At 48.3% G+C, this 24,756-nt stretch overlaps 1 protein-coding gene across 1 annotated transcript; it reads left to right on the plus strand.

The window, feature by feature from the left end:
* The first annotated feature begins 1,243 nt into the window (after positions 1-1,243).
* WDR91 (WD repeat domain 91) lies at positions 1,244-19,341 on the plus strand. Its single transcript, XM_010155630.1, has 15 exons — positions 1,244-1,255; positions 1,315-1,494; positions 3,304-3,511; positions 4,358-4,440; positions 6,490-6,614; positions 8,561-8,738; positions 9,002-9,160; positions 12,111-12,301; positions 12,736-12,886; positions 14,357-14,451; positions 14,765-14,933; positions 15,747-15,855; positions 16,711-16,823; positions 17,562-17,759; positions 18,683-19,341. Exons 1-15 carry the CDS (start codon positions 1,244-1,246, stop codon positions 18,845-18,847), a joined length of 2,136 nt encoding a protein of 711 aa, XP_010153932.1. The 3' UTR covers positions 18,848-19,341.
* Positions 19,342-24,756: the final 5,415 nt, after the last annotated feature.

The following is a 24,756-nucleotide window of genomic DNA, read 5'->3' on the forward strand; positions in this document are numbered from 1 at the left end:
CTTCCCTGCGGAGGGCTACAGCTCCCGACCAGCTGCCCTGCGCCGGCCGTCTGTTCGGCCCGTCCGAAGCTGCCGTCTGTGGGTCCTTCGTCGGACCGGTGAAGCAACGGAGGATTCTCAGCTCCGTGCCGAGAGGAACGGAGACGCGAGTGGGCAGCGGCAGGGGGGCATCTCTTTGCATGGATATTCTCTCGGTCATGAGATTGTTATCCAGCAGCTTTACAGTTCTGCTCCTTAGTTCTGATGTTTCAAGCGCCTGCTACCTCACTAGATGCCTGGAAATTGGCACAGAACTTGCCAGTCCCGAAAAGACGGTTTCAGTCCTTTGTGTGAGCTTCATGTTCCTGTGACAGCAGTTCTGGGCAGAGAATGCAGTGGTTTGAACGGCCAGGTTTTTCCTTAACGAGCAGTACAACCTTCATCATTCATAAACGTGTTGCTTTTAGTTTTAAAACACTAGTGCTTTGCTGACATTTTAGAGGTTGGCAAACAGTTGCTTTAATTGGGATAATATTGTCCAAGACAAAATTGAGAAGGTGCTGGTGGGGTCACAGACTTACGTTTTCTTTATTTGTTGGAAGACTCAAAAGACTGGGTGATATCCTAAAACATAAACTGATGAAAGGGGAGCAAAACGTGTCAAACAATTTTGGTAGTTGAATTTTGCATGGGGTGCAGGTTTGTTGGTTTTTTTTTTTTTTTTTACTGGTGCCTGTCGTGGCCATCAGAAATCACTGAATTAAAAATCTATTCCTACACCACCGTTCTGCCTTACTCATATTGCAGAAATGATTTTAAAAGAGGCATAATGGCAAAAAAAAATTGCTGCAGGCCTTTATGCCTGCCTTGTTAGTAGATGATGTTATTAAAGATAAAGGTACTTCAAAGATTGCAATAGAATGGATCTTTCTTCCTCTTTCTGTTGGCTAAATACATTTTTTTTTTCTTTCAGTCTAAAAATAATACTATTTTCCAGGTGCTGCACTTTCTTCATTATTAAATGACTTTTAAAGGAAGTGGAAGTTTTGCTAATTTGCAACAAAACCCCACCATGTTTAACAAAATGTGACCTTTCTGTCAAACTCTGGCTATACTCTTTCATGTTTATTTGTATTTGAAGGGTGCTGCAGACTTCCTGAAAGAGTGCTAATACAAAATGCAAAGTGTTTCTTGGATTAGGAAATAGCTAAGGCATAAGTGCTGGATTGTGGTATTATTTGTGCAGTTAAAGCCTCTCAGCATTATGTTACTGAAAGTCTCTTGTGCTGGAAGAGCCCTCACGTGACTGCAGTCTTCCCCGTTTTGCCTCTTTAGGTGGATAAGATAGTGGACCAGCTGCAGCAGTTCGTTCAGAGCTACGATCTGGCCGCCCTGCGGGATTACTGGGGTTATCTAGACCGATGCCTCTTCAGCCGTTTGGAAGATGTGTACAGGCCAACAGTGAACAAGCTGAAAACCAGCTTATTCCGATACTACCTCGTCCACACTGTCCAGGTAAGTCTTTGATTTTTAGGCTTCTGTTTTAAAAAGGATCCTGGTCTCTGAAACCGGATATCCTTGTGAGCGTCTTGGCAGGCCTGGTGAGTAAGGGACGAGCAGTTCATGTGTCATGTATCAGGAGTGTAGTAAGGAGTTTGTCATGTGAGTCCACATCAAGCTTGTAAGCAGAATAGGGAAGCTCAGGCAAGAGGGAAATACGGGAGCAAGATATTTTGCACTCAGTCCCCCTCAGACAGGACTGGCTGTACTCCTAGCTCAGTCCTGCTCAGCCTCTGTTAAAAACTTGGATACTGGGAGAAATCACAAGGTTTGTAAATACCTCCTCTTGTGGCATTGCTATGGGGACAGAGGAAGTCAAGGACAGTGCTCAAAGCGATCTTCCTGAGTTGAAGAAACAGGCAGAGAAAAGCCCCAAGTGCCTGTGTGTAGGCATGAACTGTCAGCTGCTCCAGTGCAGACTAAGGAACAATTGAGCACAGCGGCAGTGCAGGGGAGGGCCTTACTGCAGCGCTGGGGGTCAACAGGCAGGCTTCTCTGTGCTTCTGCCACTCTGACCTGCTGCCAGGACTCAGCCAGTCCTTCTGGGCACCACAGTTTTTAAAGTCTCAAGGGAGGTGGAGTGGCCAGAAGGAAGGAAAAACCAAAAGTGACTTGAAGTTGGCATAAATGAGTTTTGGTTTAGGAGAGGGGAGAAGAGGGGTTCAAATTTGTATAAGGTAATTTTTTAGAAGGGAGGGAAAATGAGTGAATGTTTTTAGTTTGCTTTGAACAGAAAATGAGCTTAAAATGGAGCAGAGACGATCTTGTTGAAACCCTAGGAAAGTCAGTAGAATAGACCAATACCTGTCAAGAATTGGGCTTGTTCAGCCTGGAGAAGAGAAGGCTCCGGGGAGACCTTATAGCCCCTTCCAGTACCTGAAGGGGCTACAAGGAAGCTGGGGGGGGACTTTTTACAAGGGCCTGTAGTGACAGGACAAGGGGGAATGGGGTTAAATTGAAAGTGGGGAGGGTTAGATTGGATATCAGGAAGAAGTTCTTCCCGGAGAGGGTGGTGAGGCACTGGAACAGGTTGCCCAGAGAAGCTGTGGATGGCCCATCCCTGGAAGTGTCCAGGGCCAGGCTGGATGAGGCCTTGAGCAACCTGGTCTAGTGGAAGGTGTCCCTGCCCATGGCAGGGGGATTGGAACTGGATGGTCTTTAAGGTCCCTTCCAACCCAAACCATTCTGTGATTCTATGAATTCATGTTTCATTTCTTACCGTTTAGAAACGATTTATTTCCTGCTTGATTCCATTCCCTGACTGAAAATCTTAAATGATGGGTGTTGGTGGAGGAGTCTGCGCTTCTGGAAGCGCGTGTTTTCATGTTTTGTTTTGCCCTGTGCTTACACTGAGGTGCAACTGTCCTGCCTGAATAATGTATCGGGTGGAAACTTTTTCGGGCTACATCTGCTCTAGACTTGAGTAATTTGAAGTATACTTTAGCCCTGTATATGAATGCTCACGCCTTATGTCAGCACGCAAACTGCATTGGTTTAGCTGGAAATAGTGGGATTAGTTTGGTTTGCCTCAGTCTTTAAGCAAGACTGAGGTGACTAGAAAGAAGGTTGGATTGAATGCATTTGTGAGCTTCTTGTAGTGTTTTTGAGGTTCTTTTGTTCCTAGATGAATCTGTTAACTCTGATCACTTGCTCTGTTGGGTGGTGAAAGTTGTTGTTAGTGTGTTCATCACACACAGCAAATACTCCTAGAACCCACGTGGTGTCGTGACTGGAAGCGTGAACCCTGTTCTTGCTGTGTTTCAGACCGGCCGCAATGACAAGGCGCAGGAGTTTTTCCTCAAGCAGGCCTCCGAGCTCCAGAACCAGGCGGAGTGGAAGGATTGGTTTGTCCTGCCCTTCCTGCCTGCCCCAGACTCCAACCCCACCTTCGCCACCTATTTCTCACGCCAGTGGGCAGATACATTTATCGTGTCTCTGCACAACTTCCTGAGTGTCTTATTTCAGTGCATGCATATCCTTTTTTGCGACTAATTGTTAAATCTCCCTTGCCCTGGTGTTACGCTTACTTTTAACAGTGGTGCCAAGAATATAGTTTTACAGAACTTGCTGCTTTCAGGTGATTGTTCGGAGCCAAGACTTAGTGGGAAGCTGGTATTAACCAGAGGATGTTGGAATAGTTACAGTTCAGTCACCTGATGCTATGTTATATTCCCTTAGCACAAACAGCTGCGGTGGTTGCTAATGCCGAACTCATCCCTTTGCTAGTGACTAGAAATCTTGTGCATTGCTTGTTCTGAAACACTTTTCTTTGCTTGGCCTAGTACAAAACAGGCGTGCAGCCTTGGGTCACTATCTGTAACTGCACTAGCATCCCCTGTTAGACCCTTCTCAGGGTACATACGTGCACAACGTTGCCCAGTGACAGCTCGCTGTAGTAGGGCAGTTCAGCATTGGCAGAAATAACAGCTTTTGCCTCTCACTACCGAGTTCCAACCTTGTTTTCTGATGGGCAGGTTTACACTGCAGCTGGAACACAGCTCATCTTAAATTTTTTCTTCAGTGTACACTAATGCAGCAATGTAACCTGTTGTGTCCTCCGCTTCTGACATATAATAAGGAAGAATCTAAAAATTCTGGCAGACCCTGTGTGAAGTAGTTTGTAAAACAGTGAAGTGCAAAGTTGGGTTAGGTAACTAAGCTGAAGTAGTCTTCTGCTCTTGCATGTGTTTCTTGCTAGTAGTATGGGCCGGGCAGCTTTGCTGTCTCACAGGTGAATGGCCAGTATGAATTGCTGGCTTTTAGAATTTAAGCCAGGGGCACATGAGTTCTTGCCTGGTTTTCTTTTAACATTCCTTACCAGTTCCAGTCATTTTGAACTTTGAAGCTGAATGTCTCAGGAGCAGTCTCATACAAGAAGAAAATGAATCGTTGCGGCATAAGGTCAGGAATGAAGTCACTCTAATTGCTGACGGTATGAGGCTGTGAGTTTTGTAAAATTGGTCCCATCCGTACAAGAAAGTTGTAACTGTTCAGTTATTCCAAGGCAGATTCTTGTATAAATCCTTTGTTATTTTGGTTTATCTTTCGACTGTTTCCAGAAAACTTAGGGTTGTGATCATACTGTGAAACGTCTGTTCAGGGTGTTACTGTCCCTCCGCTGGAGTGGACTGTCCCTCTCCCTGTGCAATCTGACAGGTGGCTGGGTACTGTGCAAAATTCTTTCCTGCTGCAAAGTCAAGACAAGGTGTAATCGTGGCAGGTTGAGGGCATATATGGCCGACTTTGCATGGAAACTTGACTTGTATTCAGTCACTTCCAGATTTTAGCTGATGGAGAAACGGGCAATAATTTCTGGCAGAGAGGCAGAAACCATTACTTCTGAAATGGCCACTTGAAGGGCACTTAAAGCAATTTAGATCAACTAATGGAAACGTGAATGTTTGTTTCCCAACTCTAGACCTTACAGTAAACTGTAAGAAGGGCTGCGCAGTTCAAATGAAATGTTGCCCAGCTCAATATCTTGTTTCTGACAGTATCATTAGCAGATGCTTGGAGAGAGGATGTAAACATAAAACACGGGTCGTTCCTTTCCCAGTGTGATTTCCTATTAGAGAGATTTGGGAAATCTACAGTTTAAGAACTTTCTAAACTACAGGCCATGTGTGGATGATCATATACAAGTGGGAAGCCTTGCTCATGTAAGCAGGACTTCAGTTTCACTTCCTCAAACTTACCCTTTAAAAGCTTTTTCTGCATGAATACACCAGTAAAGTAAGTTTTGTGCTTCACCTCCTGTGTTACAAAACATGGTGTGTCTTGTGCTTCTACTTGCGGCTGTCTTGGTAGCTGATTTAACACTGTTCACTTGTGCTAAAAATGTCAAAGTAAAACTGAATAATTGATTTCAAAAAGGAGGCTTTTTTGTGGAAGAAAAGTGATGTTTGTCACTGTACTGCGTGGAGTGAGTGGATCAGGCAAACTTTGACAGGCGGGTTCTGCAGAGATGGGCAGTGAGTAAGGATAGCAGGGTAAGGTATGTTTTGAAACAGAGGTCTTATTTCCTCCAATTTCCTATCCTATACTTCCAGTGAAATCGAAGCTGGGTGTTTGTTTGTGGTACGTGGGTTGATGTCACTTGCAGACTGGATAAGCTTTCTCTGGCATATAGGGAAAGGTAAAAACTAGACTGCCAGGTTTAAATAAAAAATGGTGTGAATTTGATGAGGTTGAGTAGTGATACTGATTTCACTGTTGAAACAATGCAAATACATGAATAGCAAGCTGGATTTCTATAGCTCCTTTTATTTGTTGTAATCTTTCCTTAAATGCTGTGATAAAAGTAAGAAGGATTATATCTGAAAAACCAGTGTGCGGAAACGGAAAAGCCTGAGGAACACTTTGTGTGAGCAGACTCACAGGCATAAACCACATCCATCACAGGCAGTTGCATCCTGAGGTTCCTCTCTGCTGGGGGCTGAAGTGTTTCTTTCTCCGTCATGTGGAGATAAATCTCACTGTCGTGCTTGGGAGGGAGCTGGGCGGGGTGCGGAGCTGGATTTCAGGGTGACCTGATGGCGCTGGCCTCGATGCTCCCTGCCAGCTTGCCAAACCCTTGGCTGTGGGAAGATTACCTTCCAGGCTCAGTGCCCACACAGTGCTGCTGCCAGTCACGTGGATTGCCCTGACCAGCCTTCCTGGAGTGACTGATCAGCTCTGCCCTGGCCAGCTCCCAGTTCCCAGCACCATTAATGTCCCTGCAGCAACAACCCAAGGAGAGGAGTGAAGAGTTTTAAGTAGGCTCCTGTTTCATGTGGGTCAAGGCTGATTGCTTTGACTACTTGGACTAAGGTGGTGCTCAGTCAGTCGAGTGGCTTTCTTCCCTCCCCACCCTTCTAGGGCTGTTGAAATAAAAGGAGTAAACAACTTCAGCGAGTGGGAAGGAGGTGAATCTCAGTGACTCTCTGTTCGCTTGTCTCTCTTCTCTTGTAGCTGTTTGCTTTGCAGGCTGAATCCTCCCGCGTGAAGAAGGAGGAACTGGAGGTGGAACAAGCAGTTGTGCATCACAAGTTGCCTGCGTATGTGGCCAACATGGATCGACTAGGGGACTCTGAGCTGTGAGTGCCTGCAGGGGAGGAGCTGGGGACAGGATCTGCTGCTTGTAGTGGGTTAAGGAGGCTCCTGGAGGGTCACTTCCTTGTTTTCTGCCCTGGGAGTCAATACAGAAGGACATCCAAGACATTCTGGTGATGTGTGTTTAGTGGGGGAATTCATGATTGGCATCTCTCCCGCTGTTTGGGAGAGATTTTTGCCAGTCGGTGAGAGCCCAAACACACATGGAAGTGATTCTGCTCTGCTCTCAGCATCACACCAAGGTGTTCTGGGTGGCGAGGGCACTGGTAGCAGTACAATACCCTGCAGTATTGCTCACTCTTGACTCCTATTTTCTTTAGTGTTTGTGGTACCGTAGGTGAGTGCCCTGTGTTGTTTTGTAGGCCCTGTTACTGTATGACCTAAAGGGGCCACTGTTACACAGAGATGCTTTCTTGCTTTTGCAAAGTAAGGGAAAAGGAGATTCTCTTCTGTGAGGCTGAGTTTTGCACAGAATTTCCCATTAACTTGCTGCAGTTAGTGCATTTTATCGCACTATCTATTGTATTCCTGTCTGGAAATTAGGCAACATAAGCAGTGATACATCTTGTTCCATTGTTACTTAACCTCTTATTTTTTTTCCCCCAGTATGCAGTCATGCAAAGCAAGTCTGTGTGTTTGAATTCATTGTTATTGAGATTTTTTTGACTTTCCTTTAAAAGGATCTGGAAGCAAATGTAGCTTAGCCACAAGGTATTAATAATGCTGCTGGGTCTCTGGCTTTCTCATGTGTTTCTTTCACTTCTATTCAGACAAGAGGGGGATTGATCAAATTATGCTGCTGACAGTGACAAATTGTCATGGAATTGCAGCAAAGACCACACACAGTGTCTTTGTTTTAGTCTAAAAGTTGTCTCCTTAAGACTTAAGTGTCTGGTGAACTGTTTTGGTAACTGTTCTTCACTCTGCACAGGGCAGACTATGGAGATAATTAGAGATTTTTTTTTTTTAATTAACTACTCTACTCTGTGGTTGCTACTCTTCATCTGCACACATGGGGGAGAGGGATGTGAGGGATAGAGTATTTATTCCCATATTAATTTTATGTCCCTTTGTATTAAACAAACTTGCCTTAAAAGTGGTATTTCTTGTGTGTGCAACTTGTCTCTTAGCCTGGGGGCCAGTTCTGGTTGCTTTTTCCATGTCTGTTCAACCCAAAGCCCAACTCTGGTAGAAAAGTTCTGTCCTAGAAGAGAGGATAGACACAGTGAATGTGATGTATTCCCTTTCCCCTGGGTGCTGCTCTGCTCTCAGGAGAAGCTGTAGTGGGTTGAGGTGAGACAGTTATGTTCTGGGAAGCACCTGCTACTCGGCGTAGTGGGCTGAGAAGGGAGGTGTGTGTAATCACAGAAATGGACCTTAACTTTCTTGTTTTCTTTGGGTCTGCTTTTTGAGATACTGAGGGACTGCTTGAGAACTGCAAAATGTGACTTGCTAAATATCTGAGGGTGTTCAGTGAAACACTGAATACTGAATGTCCCTCAAAGTAGGTCTGGTTTATGCCTTGAATTGGGAATCCTGGCTGAACAGGTTCTTTTGGAAATCTGGATTCCCTTGCCTTTCCCTTAGGGTCTTTCTAACCCAACCAGATGGAGTGGAAGGAGTTTGAGGTGGCCCTACAGCAGCTGTGCCCACTGTCTCAGTGGCATCTCTGAGGAGTGAGCTTTGATTACAGTAATTATAATGATCTGCTCCAGGCACTCACAGGATGTTTTAAAACAGTGGTTTTAATGCATAGTGGTTCATTGGCTTGGAAAGGGACATCTGTCCTCCAGTGGTTCGGAGACCTGACACTTTGCTTGCTGGGTGGTCTCCGATCGGGGTGTCTGGCTACACTTTCATATTCTGTTTGATGGTGTTTTTTGTTGTTGTTTTTGTTTTGTATGTGGGTTTGTGGGTTTTTTTTAATTAGTGACATGACCTGCAGCCAGAGGAATACTGCACATTCTCTTCAGTCCCGGGGAGGCTTTCTGTCCTCTTTTCTCTCCCAAAGTAAAAAAGGCCCTTCCAGACCAGCCCATCCAAGTGGGGCTTCTCCAACGCAGACTGGCAGCGTGCTGCTAGGGAAGAAAGAACCAACAAATCACCAGGTAATTCTGAGCTGTGTTTGTTGAAAGGTGCTCGGTATCCAAGGAGTGAACTGCTCCAAGCTTTCGCTTCCACCTGAAAAAATAAAACATCCTTTCCTTCCTTGCGAGTGTGTAGTGGGCCTGAGCACAGCGTGAGAATGGCTGCTGTGGTGTGGGGGCTTGCAGAGCTCTTGCAGGTGCCTGGTTTCTCTGCCGCCTCTCTGCTCTTTGTTCCGCAGCCTAGCAGGAGCCTAACTTCACCTCATCGTTTCTCTGCCTTCCAGAGTGCCAAAGGAAAAGAAGGAACGGTGAGCTGTAAGGATGGGAAGAGCCACTTCAGTGGGCTAGTAGCAGGCGAGTCAAGTTCCCTGCAGCAGCGGCAGAAGCGCTTGCAAGAGCATGGGAAGGAAAGGAAGGAACTGCTGTCAAAAGGCACCTCCCAGGTACCAGGCAACACTGCGAGGCTGGGAAGCAGGGCGCTGCTGTTTCTGTCGTTGCTTGCTTTAGGTGGGAAAACAAGTGCAAGTGTTTCCTGTTAAGCTTCAGAATTTTGTTGTGTTTGTGGGCTGCTTGCTCACTTCTCCCCGTGGTGGGATGGGGAAGAGAAAGTATCAGGAAAGGCTTGTGGGTTGAGGCAAGGACAGGGAGGGATCACTCACCAGTTATGATCATGGGCAAAACAGGCTTGACTTGGGGGGAAAGAAAATCAACTCAATTTGTTACCAATCATATCAGAGTAGGATAATGAGAGATAAAACCAGATCTTAAAACTAATTCCCCCCACTGTTCTTCCTGGGCTCAGCTTTGCTCCTGATTACCTCTCCCCTCCACGGCACAGGGGGATGGGCAGTGGGAGTTGTGGTCAGTCCATCGCGCTGTCTCTGCCACTCCTTCCTCCTTGGGAGGATTCCTCACACACTGCCCCTGCTCCAGTGTGGGGTCCATCCCACAGGAGACAGTCCTCCATGAATTTCTCTGACATAAGTCCTTACCATGGGCTGCAGTTCTCATGAACTTTTCCAGTGTGGGTTCCCTTCTGTGGGGTGCAGTTCTCCAGGAGCGGTCTGCTCCAGCATGGGCTTTGCATGGAGTCATGGGCTCGTTTGGGCACAGCCCCGGGCTGCAGGGGGGGTGGGGGTGTGGGTCTCTGCTCTCCAGTGACCCTCCATGGCTGCAGGCCACAGCCTGCCTTCTCCCCATGGGCTGACGGGGAACCTCTGCTCCGGCCACCCTCCTCCCCACCTTTCTGCACTGACCTTTGGTGTCTGCCTGGCTGTCTTTCCCACATCCCACTCTTCTCTCCGCTGCCGGTTCTCCCCACCCACCCCCTTAAATATGTTATCTCAGATGTGCTGCCACCATTGCTGCTGGGCTTGACTTTGGCCAGAGGTGGGTCTGACTTGGAGCTGAGGATGCTTCTAGCAACTTCTCACAGAAGCCACCTCTGTAGCTCCTCCCCCACTACCAAAACCCCACCACACAAACATGATCCAAATTACTACCTGGACCTAACTGTATCAAAGGTTAATCTCTAGCTAATCAACTCCTTCCACACTCAGTTTATTTCTGTGTCCCTGGAAGGGAACCAGTATTGGCATTTCAAATGGAACAAGAGTTGTCCTTTGGCATGATCTTTTCAACAGCCTCATCCTGGGGACGGGATGTTTCATCCACCTTAATGGTTATGTCCAAATAGTGTTATAATCCCCATTCCGTAGTGGCAATGAGCTTGGCTCGCCCATCCTGCCCAAGGGAGTTCTCTCCTGGGGGTTCTCACGCTGGTTTGTGCAGGCTGTGTGTGGGACGGATCAAAACTGGTAAGAGTTTTCCTGCATAGGAGTGGAAATATCCTTCCTCCCAACGTTTGCCTTTTGGGGATTTCTGCCCTGTGTGTTGCAGTTTTGCCGGGGGTGTGCCGTGCTTTCTGACCTAGTGAAATAATAAAACTGTGTCCTGGGTTTTAAGGGCTGGAGGTCAGTGGACTGCGTCTGTTCACCTCTATTGTCTGGCTCTCAGCAGCCACGTGGTCAGAGGACACGGAGCGCGGGAGGAATGTCGGCAGCATCTCAGTCCATATTTGCTTTGGCTGTATGAGACACTGCCTTGGGGAAGAGCCCTGTCCCCCAGACGTGTATGTGTGGCTGGGGGAGCGCTGCTTTAGAAGGGAGATGTTACTCCACCACTGAGCAGTCAAGGCTACAAGAGAACCCTTTTTCCTCATGGTTCATTTAAAACATTTTAATTAAACATTGGTTAGAAAATTGCAATGCCTCATTTCCCATTAAGTGTCCTTTGACTTACTTTTTTTCTGTGATGTTCCAGGTTAAGGCAGTGTTTTCCCAGCTTTGTAAAAGTTGCTTCTAGTGCTCTAGGAGGGTGAAGCTGACTTTATTTATTATTCTGTTCTCCATGCATGTGAGCAAAAAAGGAAACTGAAAGGTGGCATTGTTTCTTTCATGAGTGTAATTCATTGGTTATCTCCTCACATCAACTAACAGAGACATTCTTGGATTTATTTCCTAATCTCTTCCAGCTTTGTGATTTCAGATTATTTGATTATGCAGTACTTGACCCATTGCTCAAGATGTGACAGCTGCTGTAAATACGGCAAGGATGCGTTAGGGAACAGGGATTCAAACCCATCAATACCAACACCCCTTTGGGGCATTTCAGCTTCAGAGGATAATTTAGCAAAGGAGTGCTTGCAGGTGTTTTACTGGCTGATGTATCAGCTGCTTGTTCAGCTTCTGGTGGCAAGGGAAGAGTAAGCTGCTTGCAAACACTTCTGTGAGCTGCAGCGCAGGTCTGGTCTCATTCAGATACCTTCACTTCCTAAAGCTCCGCTTGTTCCATCTGCCCTGTTGAATTGGGTTCTGAGCATTGGGACGTGTCGACTCCACTGTTGTCGTGGGTCAGTTGGCCGCAGCGGTTGGCCTGGTGCGCATACGCCAAGTCTCTGGCAGACAAGGATAATCCCTCCGCTGGGGCTTACCGTCTAGCAGGAGGTTTTGTGCAGGTTTACTGAGCTGCATGTTATACAGACTTAACACAGACTGCTGAATGCAAGAATTCATTGCAGTGTGTTGATTTGCTTGTGACCCTGCACTCTCGTGGCATCCAAACAGACCTAATATCGGCTGAGGTGTGCCAAACAGATGTTGTGGTTCCTTTCATTCTTACTGGAATGTGTCTGGCTGGGCACAGGAAGGGGGATATAAGGGACTCTACAACCGGGGAGGCCGTATTAAATGGTGCAGTTGTGCAACACACTATGCTTGTGCTCAGAAAGCACCCACGCAGCTTGGGTTTTTTCTCCTGGCAGGCTGGAGTGGCTCAAGAGCTTGATCTGGAGCTGCTGCTTTCTTGTATTTCACACAGGATTTCTTCCTTCAGGGCCAAAGTGCTGAGAAGAAAACAGATATTGGCACAGCTGAGACAGAGCCATGCTCAGACCTGCCAGCTGAGCAAGCAGATACTTCAACCAAAATGCCTACAGAGGCTGTGGGGGTCCGGCAGGAGCAACCTTTCATTGTCCTGAGCCAGGAGGAGTATGGGGAGCACCATTCATCCATCATGTACTGCAGGTAAGGGACTGGTAGAAGAAGGCTTTCCTGTAGAAGCCTCTGTAGAGGATGAGCTGTGTCTGGCCTCCTTCTCCCAGCCTCTGTTCTGTCCAGCACATTGTGCATGTACACTCTGTAGGACAGTTGAGTTGATGTGACTGAAAATAGCTTGTAGCTTGTGCAGTGAGAATGTACCAGGTTTTTTGTGACTGGGAGATGCCAGCTGGGAGGGAACTCCCTAGGAAAGCAGGATGGTGTTGCACAAGGGCATTGTGCTTTGCATGTGGAGTTTGGAGTGCTTCTTTATGCCACTGAACACAAAATGGTGTAAGGAAGTTCTGATTCCTGCAGAAGGAATTGGTGTGTGGGCAAGAGGGGAAGGATTGCTGAGGTATCTACTGTCATATAAGAACTTTAGGGAGAAAAATACCCAATCAGTTTCTTTCTGCATATAGGGTTGATTGTTCTGGACGGAGGGTGGCCAGCTTGGATGTGGATGGTGTCATCAAAGTCTGGTCTTTTAACCCCATAATGCAAACTAAAGCTTCATCCATTTCCAAATCTCCGTTGCTGTCTCTGGAATGGGCGACCAAGCGTGATCGGCTGGTGAGTAGTCTGTGTGTTGAGGCTGGAGAGTCACAGCTGACGGTCTGGGGCTGTGTTGCTGCTATGTGCTCTACATTAACTTCTTGACAACTGCATTATGGATAAAGTCAGGGCAACAGTTAGTTTCTGCTTTAGTGGGATGTAGGCAACAGAAGCCTGTGGGGTCTAACAAAAAGTAGAGTGGGGAGTGTGGTCTGCACTGAGCAAGGAATTCCCTGGTTGCCCTGAGACAGGAGGTCCTGAGCTGCAATGCAGGTACAGCTGCAGGACAGAAATAGCTCCTTTAAGAGCAGTGTCTCTGCAGGCGGAGCAGCCAGCCACTTGTCCTAGGTTGCCTCTGCCTGCCCGTACAGCAGCCCATGGGAGCCCTGCAGCAGGGAGCTATGGAGCTTCACTCGCACCCTAAGCCAGAAGCAGGGCTGAGGAGCAGGGGTGTCGTGTTGGTATTCTGCTTGTGCAGGTGTGAAAAATGGCTCCATGGCCAGTTTTACACTGGTGCCTTAGGAGTTGGGGCTTGATGTGTGTCTAAGGAGCTCAGGGCTTGTTTTTAAATATCATGACAGTTTAAATCTTTCCTACAGCACTCTTCCTCTAGGTCTGAGAGGAACTAGAGAGGAACCTTCAATTATATGCATTCTTCTGAGTCCTAGAACTGTTGCTAGTGTTTCATGCCCTCCCTTGGCAAAGAGACAGGGCTGTGTGAGGAGGCAGGCCTGCAACTGAGGGAATATTGTTCACATTCTGGCACTGACAATGTGTTGCTGCTAACCCCAAAATGCCACCTGTGAGGAGCTGGTGCTACAGCTTGTCTCTCTCTTTCCTTTTGCCCTTAGACAGGAAGTTGTCCATGCAATTGTTATGATGTTTTCCTCTGCTTTGTGGAGTTCATTTCCTGCTTGCTGACAGAAAGGCTTTTCTTTCTGAAATATATGGGGGGTTCAGACTCCGAAGTGAGAAGGACCTGGCTTGCCTCATTTTCTTTGATAATGCATCCCTCCATGGTTTTACTATTGACTGAAATTGTAGCACCACTGATAAAGCATGTGTGAGTCCTTGTGAATGACTTCATTCTGCCCTGGGTGAATGGAGTTGGCTTGTACTTGGTTTTCTCTTAAATTTAGGTTGTTACTTCTGTGTTGCTCTTCCCTTGCTCCCCTGGATATTGAGACCCCACGTATGTTTTGCATCCTGTAACGTTGAGCTGTACTCTAGAATGTGGTTTTTACTTCACCTGCATGCCTATCAGATCTTTTTCTCACTGGAAAGCCGTGCTTTTACTCTGACTTCTGTGGCCCTGGGGCAGTCCTGTTCAGTGTGATATGCACAGAAAGGCAAGATGCACCCTCGTGGAGCGATGCTCTAATCCGAGTGCATAGGTAGAACAAAAATTCCTCTGTGGTGTTGGTGGTTGTTGGACAGCATCATTGTACTTACTCACACTCCTTCCATCTCCTCCTTTCTGGTTTCAAGCTGTTGCTTGGCAGTGGCGTCGGGACAGTTCGTCTTTATGACACAGAAGCAAAGAAGAATCTCTGTGAAATCAGCATTGATGAAGACATGCCCAGGTGACTGGAATACTGATTTTTATATACAAATAAAAACATTGTTGGTTTTGGCTGTGAAAAGCTGGGTAAAGTCTCAGTGTTCCTGCTGCTTTCCTGCAACTGCAGGACTAACTAGCCTTCATCCAAAGGACAGTCCCCCCTGTGTGAACAGCATAAAACTACTCAGTTAGATGGGAGACACTGAAAATCTGTCTAAGCAAATGAATCCTGGCCACCTTGTCTTGCAGGGCCTTAAGAGGAGAGCTCATAGTAGAGTGTTGTGCTAGAGGCAGCTGCTGGGCAGAGGCAATTCGGACTGTCTGCTGTGTTTCAGGATCCTCTCGCTTGCCTGCAGCCCAGGTGGTGCCTCCTTTGTCTGCTCTGCAGCAGCCCAGAGCCCTGTCTCCCACATGGACTTCTCAGCAGTCAGCTCTGGGGGCAAAAGCATGAACCAAGTTCCGGGGAAGCTGCTACTGTGGGACACGAAAACGATGAAGCAGCAGGTACTTGCTGGGTTTCTTTCCTTCTTTAGTCTGCTTGCTGAGAATGAGTGTCTTCTGTTTCAATGTGTAGGAGTCCCCTTCCTAAATTATGCTGACTTTTTTCAATACCCTTCTCTTTCCCCCTTCCTCCTTTCCCCTCTATCACATGCAGGATAAAAGTGAACAGTGTGAGTAGCTGCTGGGTTTGGGTGGGGGTTTTTTGTTTTGTAGGTGTGTCGGTTTTTTTGAGGGATTCTTCAAAAGTCCATAGCCTTGTTTCTTATCTTGCCTGCACAGTTTGTGACTGGGAAAGTCCCAGGCGGATTGAATGATGCTCTGTTTAGGTTTTTTCCAGTTGAGCTATATTGAATGGTTTTCTTTTCTGCTATGTCCCTGCCCTCCCTGTTTTTAAGTGAAGTGCTTCCTTCAGAGGTTTCATCTCAAGTCATCTTATCAGTGGTTTCAACTTAGATGGGTCAGATACTGGCAGGGAATCCTTGTCCCATCCCATCCCTTGCCTTTGCCCTTAAGAAATGTTGTCCCTGGTATGTAGGAGAAAGCAACATACTCAAGCTAATGCCTTGCCAGAAGCTGGCTTTGCAGCCTTGAGGCTATGGGCACAAAAGCTGTGGCTTGGCTGAGGTGAATTGTTGGTTTAGTGTCACAGTAAAATGCAGCTGCCAACCTTGAAATCTGTGGTTGAGAGGTGTAGGCTCCAAACTGGAGGAGTTCTTGCTACTCCTACTGTCTTTCTTCCCTCCCTTCCCCTGGAGATCTGCTCCTCAGCAGCCCCCAGCTGCTTTTCTCAGCATTAATGCAGGCTTTCCCTTCCAGCTGCAGTTCTCCCTGGAGCCTGGGCCCATTGCTGTTAACTGCACAGCCTTCAACCACAACGGCAACCTGCTGGTCACCGGGGCTGCAGATGGGATTGTCCGTCTCTTCGGTATGTTGAAACTGGGCAGTGAGGTGGCCCCTCGGTTGGCCCCAGCTGGCTGCTCCTGCACCCTTCTGCTGCCAGAAAGGGGGGAGGCAGCTGTGGGACACGCCTGAACACCAAGGTGGAAGCTAGTTTCACTCCTCCACAATAGCTCTCAGGAGTGAATTGACATAACCACCTTCCGAGGGACGTTGACTGGAGACCCTGGTAGTGCTGCTGGATTTGTTGTTCCCCTGCTGCTGAGGAGCAGAGTTAACCTGCCCTGGGGCCATGCGGTCTTGGCTGTGCCATACAGCAGTACCACTGCCAGAGGCTGAGTCCTGGGGAAAGGATGGACCTTCCAGTTGAAGGCAAGGGCTTCACATGAGTTCTCCTGCCCTGAGCAATTTCTGTTTCGCAGGTTTTTGTGCTCCTCAGCCTGTCTGTGTGATAAAGGCAGTTTGGGCCTCCCTCTTCTGTGAATGGGGGATCTGCTTGTGACCTGGGTGCTGAGCTGGAGGCGGCAGTACTAGCTCTGTGGGAGGGCAGAGTTGGCAGCAGCTGTGGGGGTGGGCAGGATAGCAGTGGGGAAGAGGGGTGGCAGTGGGGCTTGGATGCAGAATACTGGTATCATCGACAGCGAGCATGTGGGCAGCCCTGTAAAGCTGGAGGAAGAAGTGACTAGTTACAGGCAATCATTTTTGTGGCCACGTGTAAAAGCCACATGCTGGAGAGTAAGCACAGGGTGCTGGGATTGGATTGGCTTCCCTCAGGCTGATTTAGAGGGCTGGGACAGAGACACCTTACGAACAAAAAGGGCCCCTCTGTCTTCACCTTAGCTCTGCGAGTACAAGGAGTATTCAGTGCTGGTTCTCCCCTCAGATATGCAGCAGCACGAGTGCGCCATGAGCTGGAAGGCACACAATGGGGAGGTCTACTCCGTTGAGTTCAGCTATGATGAGAACACAGTCTACAGCATAGGCGAGGATGGCAAGGTAGGCTCTGGGTGACCTACTGGTCAGCTGGTAATGAGATCCCTTCTGGAGTCTTCTCTGTATGGTGAGGATAGCAGTAAAAATGCCCTCAGAATCTGGAGGTTCCATGGGCTGCTAACTGTAATCTTAGGTGTGCAGCATCACCCTGCTGCATGCAGTCTCTGCAGAGAGAGTGACTGGAAAGTGTATTAACTGCTGGAGCTGTCTCAGACCTTGTCTGAAAGTCTCTTACTGTTGGTGACACCCCCTTCCTATAGAGAATCCATGTGATGGTGACCTTTCCATGCCCCTGAGATCACCACATTTGAAATTTGGGATTTACCAGGGAGCAGATCCTTGACCACTTTCCATAAATTCCCTTGTCAGCAGCTCCCTGTTGCTTATAATAAAGGCTTCAGTTCTGCAGTTCCAGAGTCTTCAGCAGTAGAGGTGTGGCTCAGGGAGGGAGGCTGCCTGAAGGTGTGCATGAGAGTCCAGTGAATTCCCACCAGAATCCCTCATGCAGTATGGAAGGACACATAGGCAGCAGTACTCATGGAAGGTGGGGCATAAGTTTGCCTGGATAGTAGTCACTCCTACAGCCTCCTCTTTATAAACATAGCTACTTAGGTATAGATGTGAAAATGCCATCTTCTGCCTGTGAGGAATAGCCACTTTGCTTAAAAACGATGAGTGGCCACTACTTTCATCCCAGTCAGTTTAACTATGGCCTTTTGTCATCTTTCTGTCTAATTCTAGTTTATTCAGTGGAATATTCACAAAAGTGGCCTGAAGGTGTCTGAGTACAATCTTCCCAGCGAAGCTACAGGTCCCTTTGTTCTGTCCGGGTACAGTGGCTACAAGCAGGTCCAGTTTCCACGAGGAAGGCTTTTTGCTTTTGACTCTGAAGGCAACTATATGTTGACCTGTTCTTCTACTGGGGGAGTCATTTTTAAGGTAAGTCTGAGAAGTGATGGGGAGTACACTTACACATCCATACAAGCTCTTGTACTCATCCATATAAGCCCTTCCTTACAAGGCTGCAACAGCAGCCACTGGAAGTTCTTAAACAGCACCTACCCATCCCTGCTCTGTGAAAGTTGCTCCTCAGTTTCATACAGTGTGCATTTGTTTAGCAAGTATTTGAACCCTCTAAGTGTTTGGCCCTCTGTATGCAGCTGGAGTATGTGTGCTCCTTGTTCTTAAAGTTTAGCTGCAGCAGTTTTTGTTAGTGCCCAAATGCCTAGGACAAAGCTTTAATTTTTTTTAATATATCGATGTATGCCAGATCAACGCAAAATACGTTATTGTTGAGTGGTGCTCATCTTTAATCTGCCTTGTGTGCTTGCTGATGTTATGTTCGTGCCAGCCCAATCCTCTCCTACTGTGTACTGAAACGAAGGGTAAGGCTGAATGGTCCCAAGCACCCAAATTTCTGTGCCTCAGTAACAAGTGGTTACTGATCACACAGCCCTTGCCTGCCTCCTCTTCAGTCAATACCCATCAGTATAAGCCAGTACAAGTCAGATTAAATGGACTTTTTACCTTGCATTTGGGACATTCAGAGCCCCTGCACTAATGTGAGCTATAGCTTAGGCTTATGTGCTCCTCATCAGCGTGTGCTCTTAGCCTGCCTTGTTCAATGGCTGCAGCAGAGCTGATGTCGGAAGCTGAGCTGATTGAGCACACCCGCATCTGTCACGAGACTGGAAACTTGCTTCCTCACGTGTGCTACATCTCAACATCTCTTTGATTTTCTGCTTAATTATGTATGCTGAGAGGGATATGGAGTGTGTAGCAGGCTCTGGCATCTCCTGTGGGTGCACTGCCCCCAGTGCAGAAACTGTCTCCTGAAAATCTTATGCTTTCCTTCTTTTTAGTTAAATGGTGAGGAAAAGGTTCTGGAGAGCTGCCTTTCCTTGGGAGGACACCGAGCTCCTGTTGTTACAGTGGACTGGAGCACAGCCATGGACTGCGGGACCTGCCTCACTGCCTCTATGGATGGGAAGATTAAATTAACAACCTTACTGGCTCAAAAGTCTTAACCTGGACAGTGCTGGGGGGAAGGAGCAACAGACTTGTCAAAACCAGTGTTAACTCCACAGGAACAAACTGCATGGGAGAGAAGGCAAACCACAGTCCCTCTTCTCATTGTAGCTTTTGCCTCGTGACAGAAGTTTGCCAAACCACTGTGCAATAGAATGCTGGTATGGGACCGGATCAGTGGCAGCACTGAAAAATAAGTCTCCACTGACCCACTGTGGCAGCTGGACTCCCCCTGTCAGGGAGTCTTAAGCAGCACGTGGCCAGAAGGCTGCTGGGATCACGTCAGGGGCTCTGCAGAAGAAGGTGAGGCTGGAAGAGGCAGGCATGAGGCAGCACAGTGCATGGGAATAAGGTAGCTCAAGCTGGAAAGGCCAGTGCAAAACTAGAGTATTCTCTTGGCATAGCATTTGTTGTTGTGTTTTTGATTCCTGTTTGTTTGTTTGTGTTGGTGTGGGGTTTTTTTTCCATAAAAAGAAAATATTCCCTTGCACTTGACTTCTGGGCTGTGTTTGGTTGTTGCTGCAACACAGGACTTGGGGTCTGAAAAGGTCGTTGCCATCTTTGTGCCTGGAGATGCTGGATACAGTCTGTAGTTTACTGTCTGTCGCAGGTAGCCCAAGGAAGTCTGCAGTTACAGCTGAGGTCAGACTTGGGCAAAAGGCTTATTAAGGAAGGTGGGAGGCCTAGCTGAATAAAGCTGGGCCTGCAGCATGAGATTTCCGGGTCACTGGAGATGTTTGTGCCTTGAAAGCACAGTATCATCCAGGCTGGAAAAGGCCTCATCTCATCCATCTAGTTTGTCCCCGCCCTACTCAGAGCAGGGTCAGCTAGGTCTGGTCGTGCAGAGCCATCTCCAGTTTGGAGCGTCTCGAAGCACAGAGACTCCACAACCCCTCTGGCACAAGCCACCAGCAGGCTGAGCTGGGGCCTCCAGCCCCACCCCAGGTCCCTGGGAGCTCCAGCCCATGGGCCCAGCAGGCCCACTGAGGTGTAGGCAGAAGCCTCCAGTCCCTGCATGTGCTCTGTCATGGTGTTCTCGTCTCCAACTCTGTCTCAGCTGTGCCTTGCCACCACTGGGCCCCCCTGAACCCCAGCCCTGGGGCTGACCCCCAGGCCTGGCCTGGCCTGAGTTCCTGGCTTGTCCTGCTCCCTCACCAGGCACTTTTTTGTTCCTCTGGGCTCTCAGCCGCCTGCCCTGGGACCACCCTGCTCCCCTCCCTTGCATAGGCCAGGCTGGACCCTGCCCTGCTGACCATGGCACCCCCTTAGCTCCCCATCCCTGAGGGAACAGCACGCCTCAAGACAAAAGGTGTTTCCTGAGGTTGAGGGTGGGATTCCCCCTGTTTCAGCTTGTGCCCACTTCTTCACACCTTTCCCCCTGGCAGGCTACAAATCCATCAGATCCCCATAGGATCTGTAAAGCTCACCCACCCCAGGGATTGCTCTAAAAGGCAGGAAGAGTTTGGTAACTGATTGTTAGCTGTAGCTCAGTGCTAGTCCCTGATCTGAGCACAATCATGGGCCAGGTCTCCCCAGAGGAAAAGGAGATGGATGTGTGTTCCCCAGAGGAAATATCTGCAGGACTGATTGTCACTTGTAAAGGGAGAAGCTGGTGCCTGAGCATTCACACGTCAGTCGAGGAGTCACACACACACCACCCAAGACTTTGACCGCATGGAGCGGAATCCCCTTGCAGCGGGTGACTCCCGCGAGCAGACAGCTGCCCCTTTCAACTCCTCGTGCACGCGCACACACACTCGCTCTTGGGCGCTTCCTCTTCCCTCGGGCTCCGCTGCTTTCCTGAAGCAGAATCTCTGACACGACGTACACCAGACGCACTGATTGAGCGGCACAGTGGTGAAGAACAGCTTCTCTGGAGAGGGACCCCGAACACAAGAATCTCACGGCAATTACACCCTTAGAGTTCACAAGTTCTCTGCCCCTCACGCTATTGTCGTCCGGTAGTAATATCTGGGTCTGGGGTCTCCTTATTCCTCTTGGAATCCTTTCTCTGTCTCCAGGCAGGCTGTTCCTTTTCTTGTCTCAAGGATGCAGCTTCTGCTGATGGATGTGGCTGTCTTACCTTTCTAGTTTAGACTGGTTTCCCAGGGCCTTCCTTCCTGTTACAAAAGTTCAGCATAAGCTCTGCAGTATCTAGGTAAAAATTCACAGCTTGCAGTGTAAGGTTTTGTACTAAATGCTATCCAACAGATCCTCTGTGATCTAGGAAGTGACACCATGCTGCGTTCAGAGTGAGGGCAGAGGGAGATGTGCTAACTGCCTGCGTGGGAAGAGAGCCTGAGTGAGCCTTCAAAAAGCAGGACTCTGCTCATCCAAACCCACCAGGCCCAAAGTGCTCCAACTGTCCAGCAAAACCAAGATGTGTACTACATGACACCGTTTGTTAACTACCAAACTGCAACAGAACACTTGGAATTAGATCCGGAGGGTAGCAGCTGCACAAGGTGGAAGGCAGAGGTTCCAGGCTTTGTTCATCTCCCTGTGAGCACTCTGGTTTCTGGCACTGGCACTTCCTCTGCTCCAGCATCGTCTCATCGCTCACAGTACTGGAGGATCTGTTGTGGCTGGGGGACAGCAGGAAAATAAGAGGCTGTGTGTTAGTTTTACAGCAGGCTGGGCCAACGGCAGCACTGGAAAGTGGATCCTGGAAGTACGACACTAATGCGCAGAGCCAGACGCTGACAACCAAACACAAACGTGTTAGCAGCAAAGTTACAGCCCTTGGGCTACAGACACGTGGAAAATTGTGTTACCTGGAGATGTGGATCAACTTCTTGCATTTTTTTGCCTTATTTCATGTCCAGCTCTTTCTCCCATCTCTTACAGCCGGCTCTGTTTGGCTGTGACCCACCATTCTAGTCTCCCAATGACGTCTGACTTCATCCTCAGTCCCACGCAGAGCAGACAGGTAGTCTCACGGGTCCTGGTTTTTTCATGCTTGCTGCATGCATTTTTTCCACTGCATCTCCACCTGTTGGGAAATGTCACCAACTTGTAGGTGGAGAAAAAAAAGGAAGTCTCTTTGAGAGAGCTCTAAAGTCACCTTTGTGCAAATGTGTAAGGGACTGGAATGTTGAGACTGCCTTTGTCACCTGCTGACAAGAGTAGTAAAATGTATAACAATTTCAGCGTATGGTGACCAGCTCTGCTCTTCTTGCTTGAGGCCCCGGGGACTGCGTCCTGGTCAGCGAGGCCACTGAACTTGGCAGCCCTGCTGGGACTCCTGGCTCATGGGTTTTATGCATCATGACAACTACATCCATGTTCATTAACTTTATTATCACCTATTGCTGCAACAGCAGCAGGAGCATCAAGAGAAGTCAATCAATTGCAACATACAGCCAACAGGTAATTAGCAACGTGGAAAGAAGTATAGGAAAAGAATCACACAGGTTCCAGCACCTGAAATCCACCAAACCAACCAGATCTCACCTTTCTCTCAAGTTTACCAACCTCATTGGTCTCTTCAGAACAGCTCTTCTTCAGCTCTCCCTGGAAGCTGAGCTGGGACTCCCTCTCTCACCCTGCATATGCTATCAGCTTCATCTGAGCTTCCTCCAGAAGCACCTTCAACTTGCACAGCAAATTAGTAAGGAAAGTGCGAGGCAAAGCAATGATCAGCCTTTTTCCTGTTCTCTTACATAAGCAGCACAGCCATGCTTGCTTCATCTGTAACGTGCTTGACAGGCCAGGCATTACTGAGACCGGCCTGCCCTCCAGTGGCATACCCTCTTGGAGTGCCCAAAGTTTACCTGAACAGAGGAAGACAAGACTTGCCTCCCAGCACAACTGCAGGTAGCCTGCTTTGGCAAGGCCTTCTGCAGCTTTTTAAAACCATAGGCTCCCAGAAGCACCTTGCAGGATCAAATGTGAGCCTTGAATTTGCTCACAAACGGTTATGTACATACTTTTGCATTAGAGCTCAGTAAAGCTTGACTTCTACTCATCATGGTATTTCTTTAAAAAGCACTGAAAAGCCATGCCTGCTACGTTCTTCCGCCAGCAGGACACTTCTCTCTGTTTTGTCCAGAAACACTCCTGACTGGCATTTCGTCTCAGCCAGCTTCTTCATTTTCATTTTTTCACTCCCATGCTTTCAGAACAGAAAAGATGCATCACACATACAGCACAGGAACAGGATCCATATGCAGAACATGCAGACCGTGATCTCCACAAAGAAGATAACACGGATCTCCCCAGTCTGGTTTCCTCTTGCAGCTCTCAACCACAGATCTCCGCTGTCCACAGCACACAGCCTACCTGTCAAAGGAACTCTGCTGATGAACACAAGCGCCTGCATCTTGTCCACCAAGCAGATTCAAAATGCAGTAGCGCCAGGGGAATGAGGAAATTTCCCCTGAAGGTGTCCTGCCCAAAACCCCGGGTGCTTCCCCATAGCCCACCTGATCTTTTCATAAATTACGTGCCCACAAGAAGTTCAGACTAAACCCAGGAGCTGTTGGCATACCTGCCGATGGTGTTCCTCTGCAGTCTGTGTTGGTGGAGAGCCAGTGAAGTCCTCCAGACCATTACGAGCCTACGGCAGCATTAAAAGAAGAAAAAGGAAGTTACGCTAGGACCTTTGTGGCTGAAGGTCACAGCTCACAGCCTTTCTTCTTCTCTTGCCAGCATCAGTATAACGCAGTGTTTGCTTGCCCCACAACGCCACCCACGCACACAAAATGCTCCCTATGGAGGTGCTGTTCCCGTATCAGTCTTTGGAGAGTGTCTTCTTGCATTACAGACCCACACCTTCTGGCCCAGGAATCCATAGTCACAAAACGGGAAGGTGACCAGAGTACAAGCAACTGAAGAATTCCTGTCACAGTCTGATGGTGTCTGTTGGGCTTCAAGATGACGTGCTCGGCACACCAGAGCAGAGGAAGACCTGCAACCAAAGGTACCGAAACCCGCTGCGGCATGACTGAAGCGTGGCCTGAGGCCTCAGCCTCACGGCTGCTCTGAAGCAGATAATACCTGAGCCAGTGCGTTACTGTCAGCTCCTTAAGGTGGCATTACATAGGACTTGCTGTACTCTCACAGCACAACTCTCAAAGCCAGAAGGCTGGAGAACGGACCAGCAGGCGTTGGCTGATAAGCACCGGCATGTCAAAGTCTGAGTTCCGAGTGTGTGGCAGAAGCAGCAGGGGAGGGAAACACACCCAAAAGCAAGTGAGCCCAATGGGACCCCACTGCCTCCTTCAGAGAAGGGGAAGAGCATCTGGAAAGCTACCTGGAGGAAAAGGACACGGGGATGCTGGTTGGCAACCGGCCAAATATGACTTTCAGTGTGGCCAAGAAGGCCAGTAGCATTATGGCTTGTATCAGGAACAGTGTGGCTAGAAGAACTAGAGAAGAGATTGTGCCCCTGTACGCAGTACCAGTGAGGCCACGCCTCAAATCCACTGTTAAATTTTGGGGCCCTCGCTACCAGAAAGCCATTGAGCTCTAAGGTTGGACTCAGTCCTCAGAGTCTTTTCCAACCTAAATGATTCTATGATTTTACCTCAGAATCAAAAGGGGAGTCATCGTCTTCCTTTTGTTCTGCTCCTGTCACAGGCAAGACACCTACAGAGGAGGTAAGAAGCTGCTGTGATTGCTTATTTCATTCTCACCCCACTCCTCAAACTGTGTGTTCAGTTGATGGGTTATCATTATCCTACAGGCCACAGTGTTTTGTCCCTACTGCCTCCTCCACAGCACTGCAGCTGTGCCCTCAGGAAGGTTAGCATTTTTTGCAGAGGAGGAGCTATCAAATACTGATGGGCTTTTTTTGCCTCCTGCAGAACATTCTCCTGCCCCTTCACTGCCCCTGTACTCCTGCAGTTGTTTATACACACTGTGTAAAGAAAGAAAGGAAATACATTTGGTAAAAACACCCCTACGC

This window comes from Eurypyga helias, unplaced genomic scaffold, assembly GCF_000690775.1.
Source record: "Eurypyga helias isolate BGI_N326 unplaced genomic scaffold, ASM69077v1 scaffold8877, whole genome shotgun sequence".
Classification (NCBI taxonomy): domain Eukaryota; kingdom Metazoa; phylum Chordata; class Aves; order Eurypygiformes; family Eurypygidae; genus Eurypyga; species Eurypyga helias.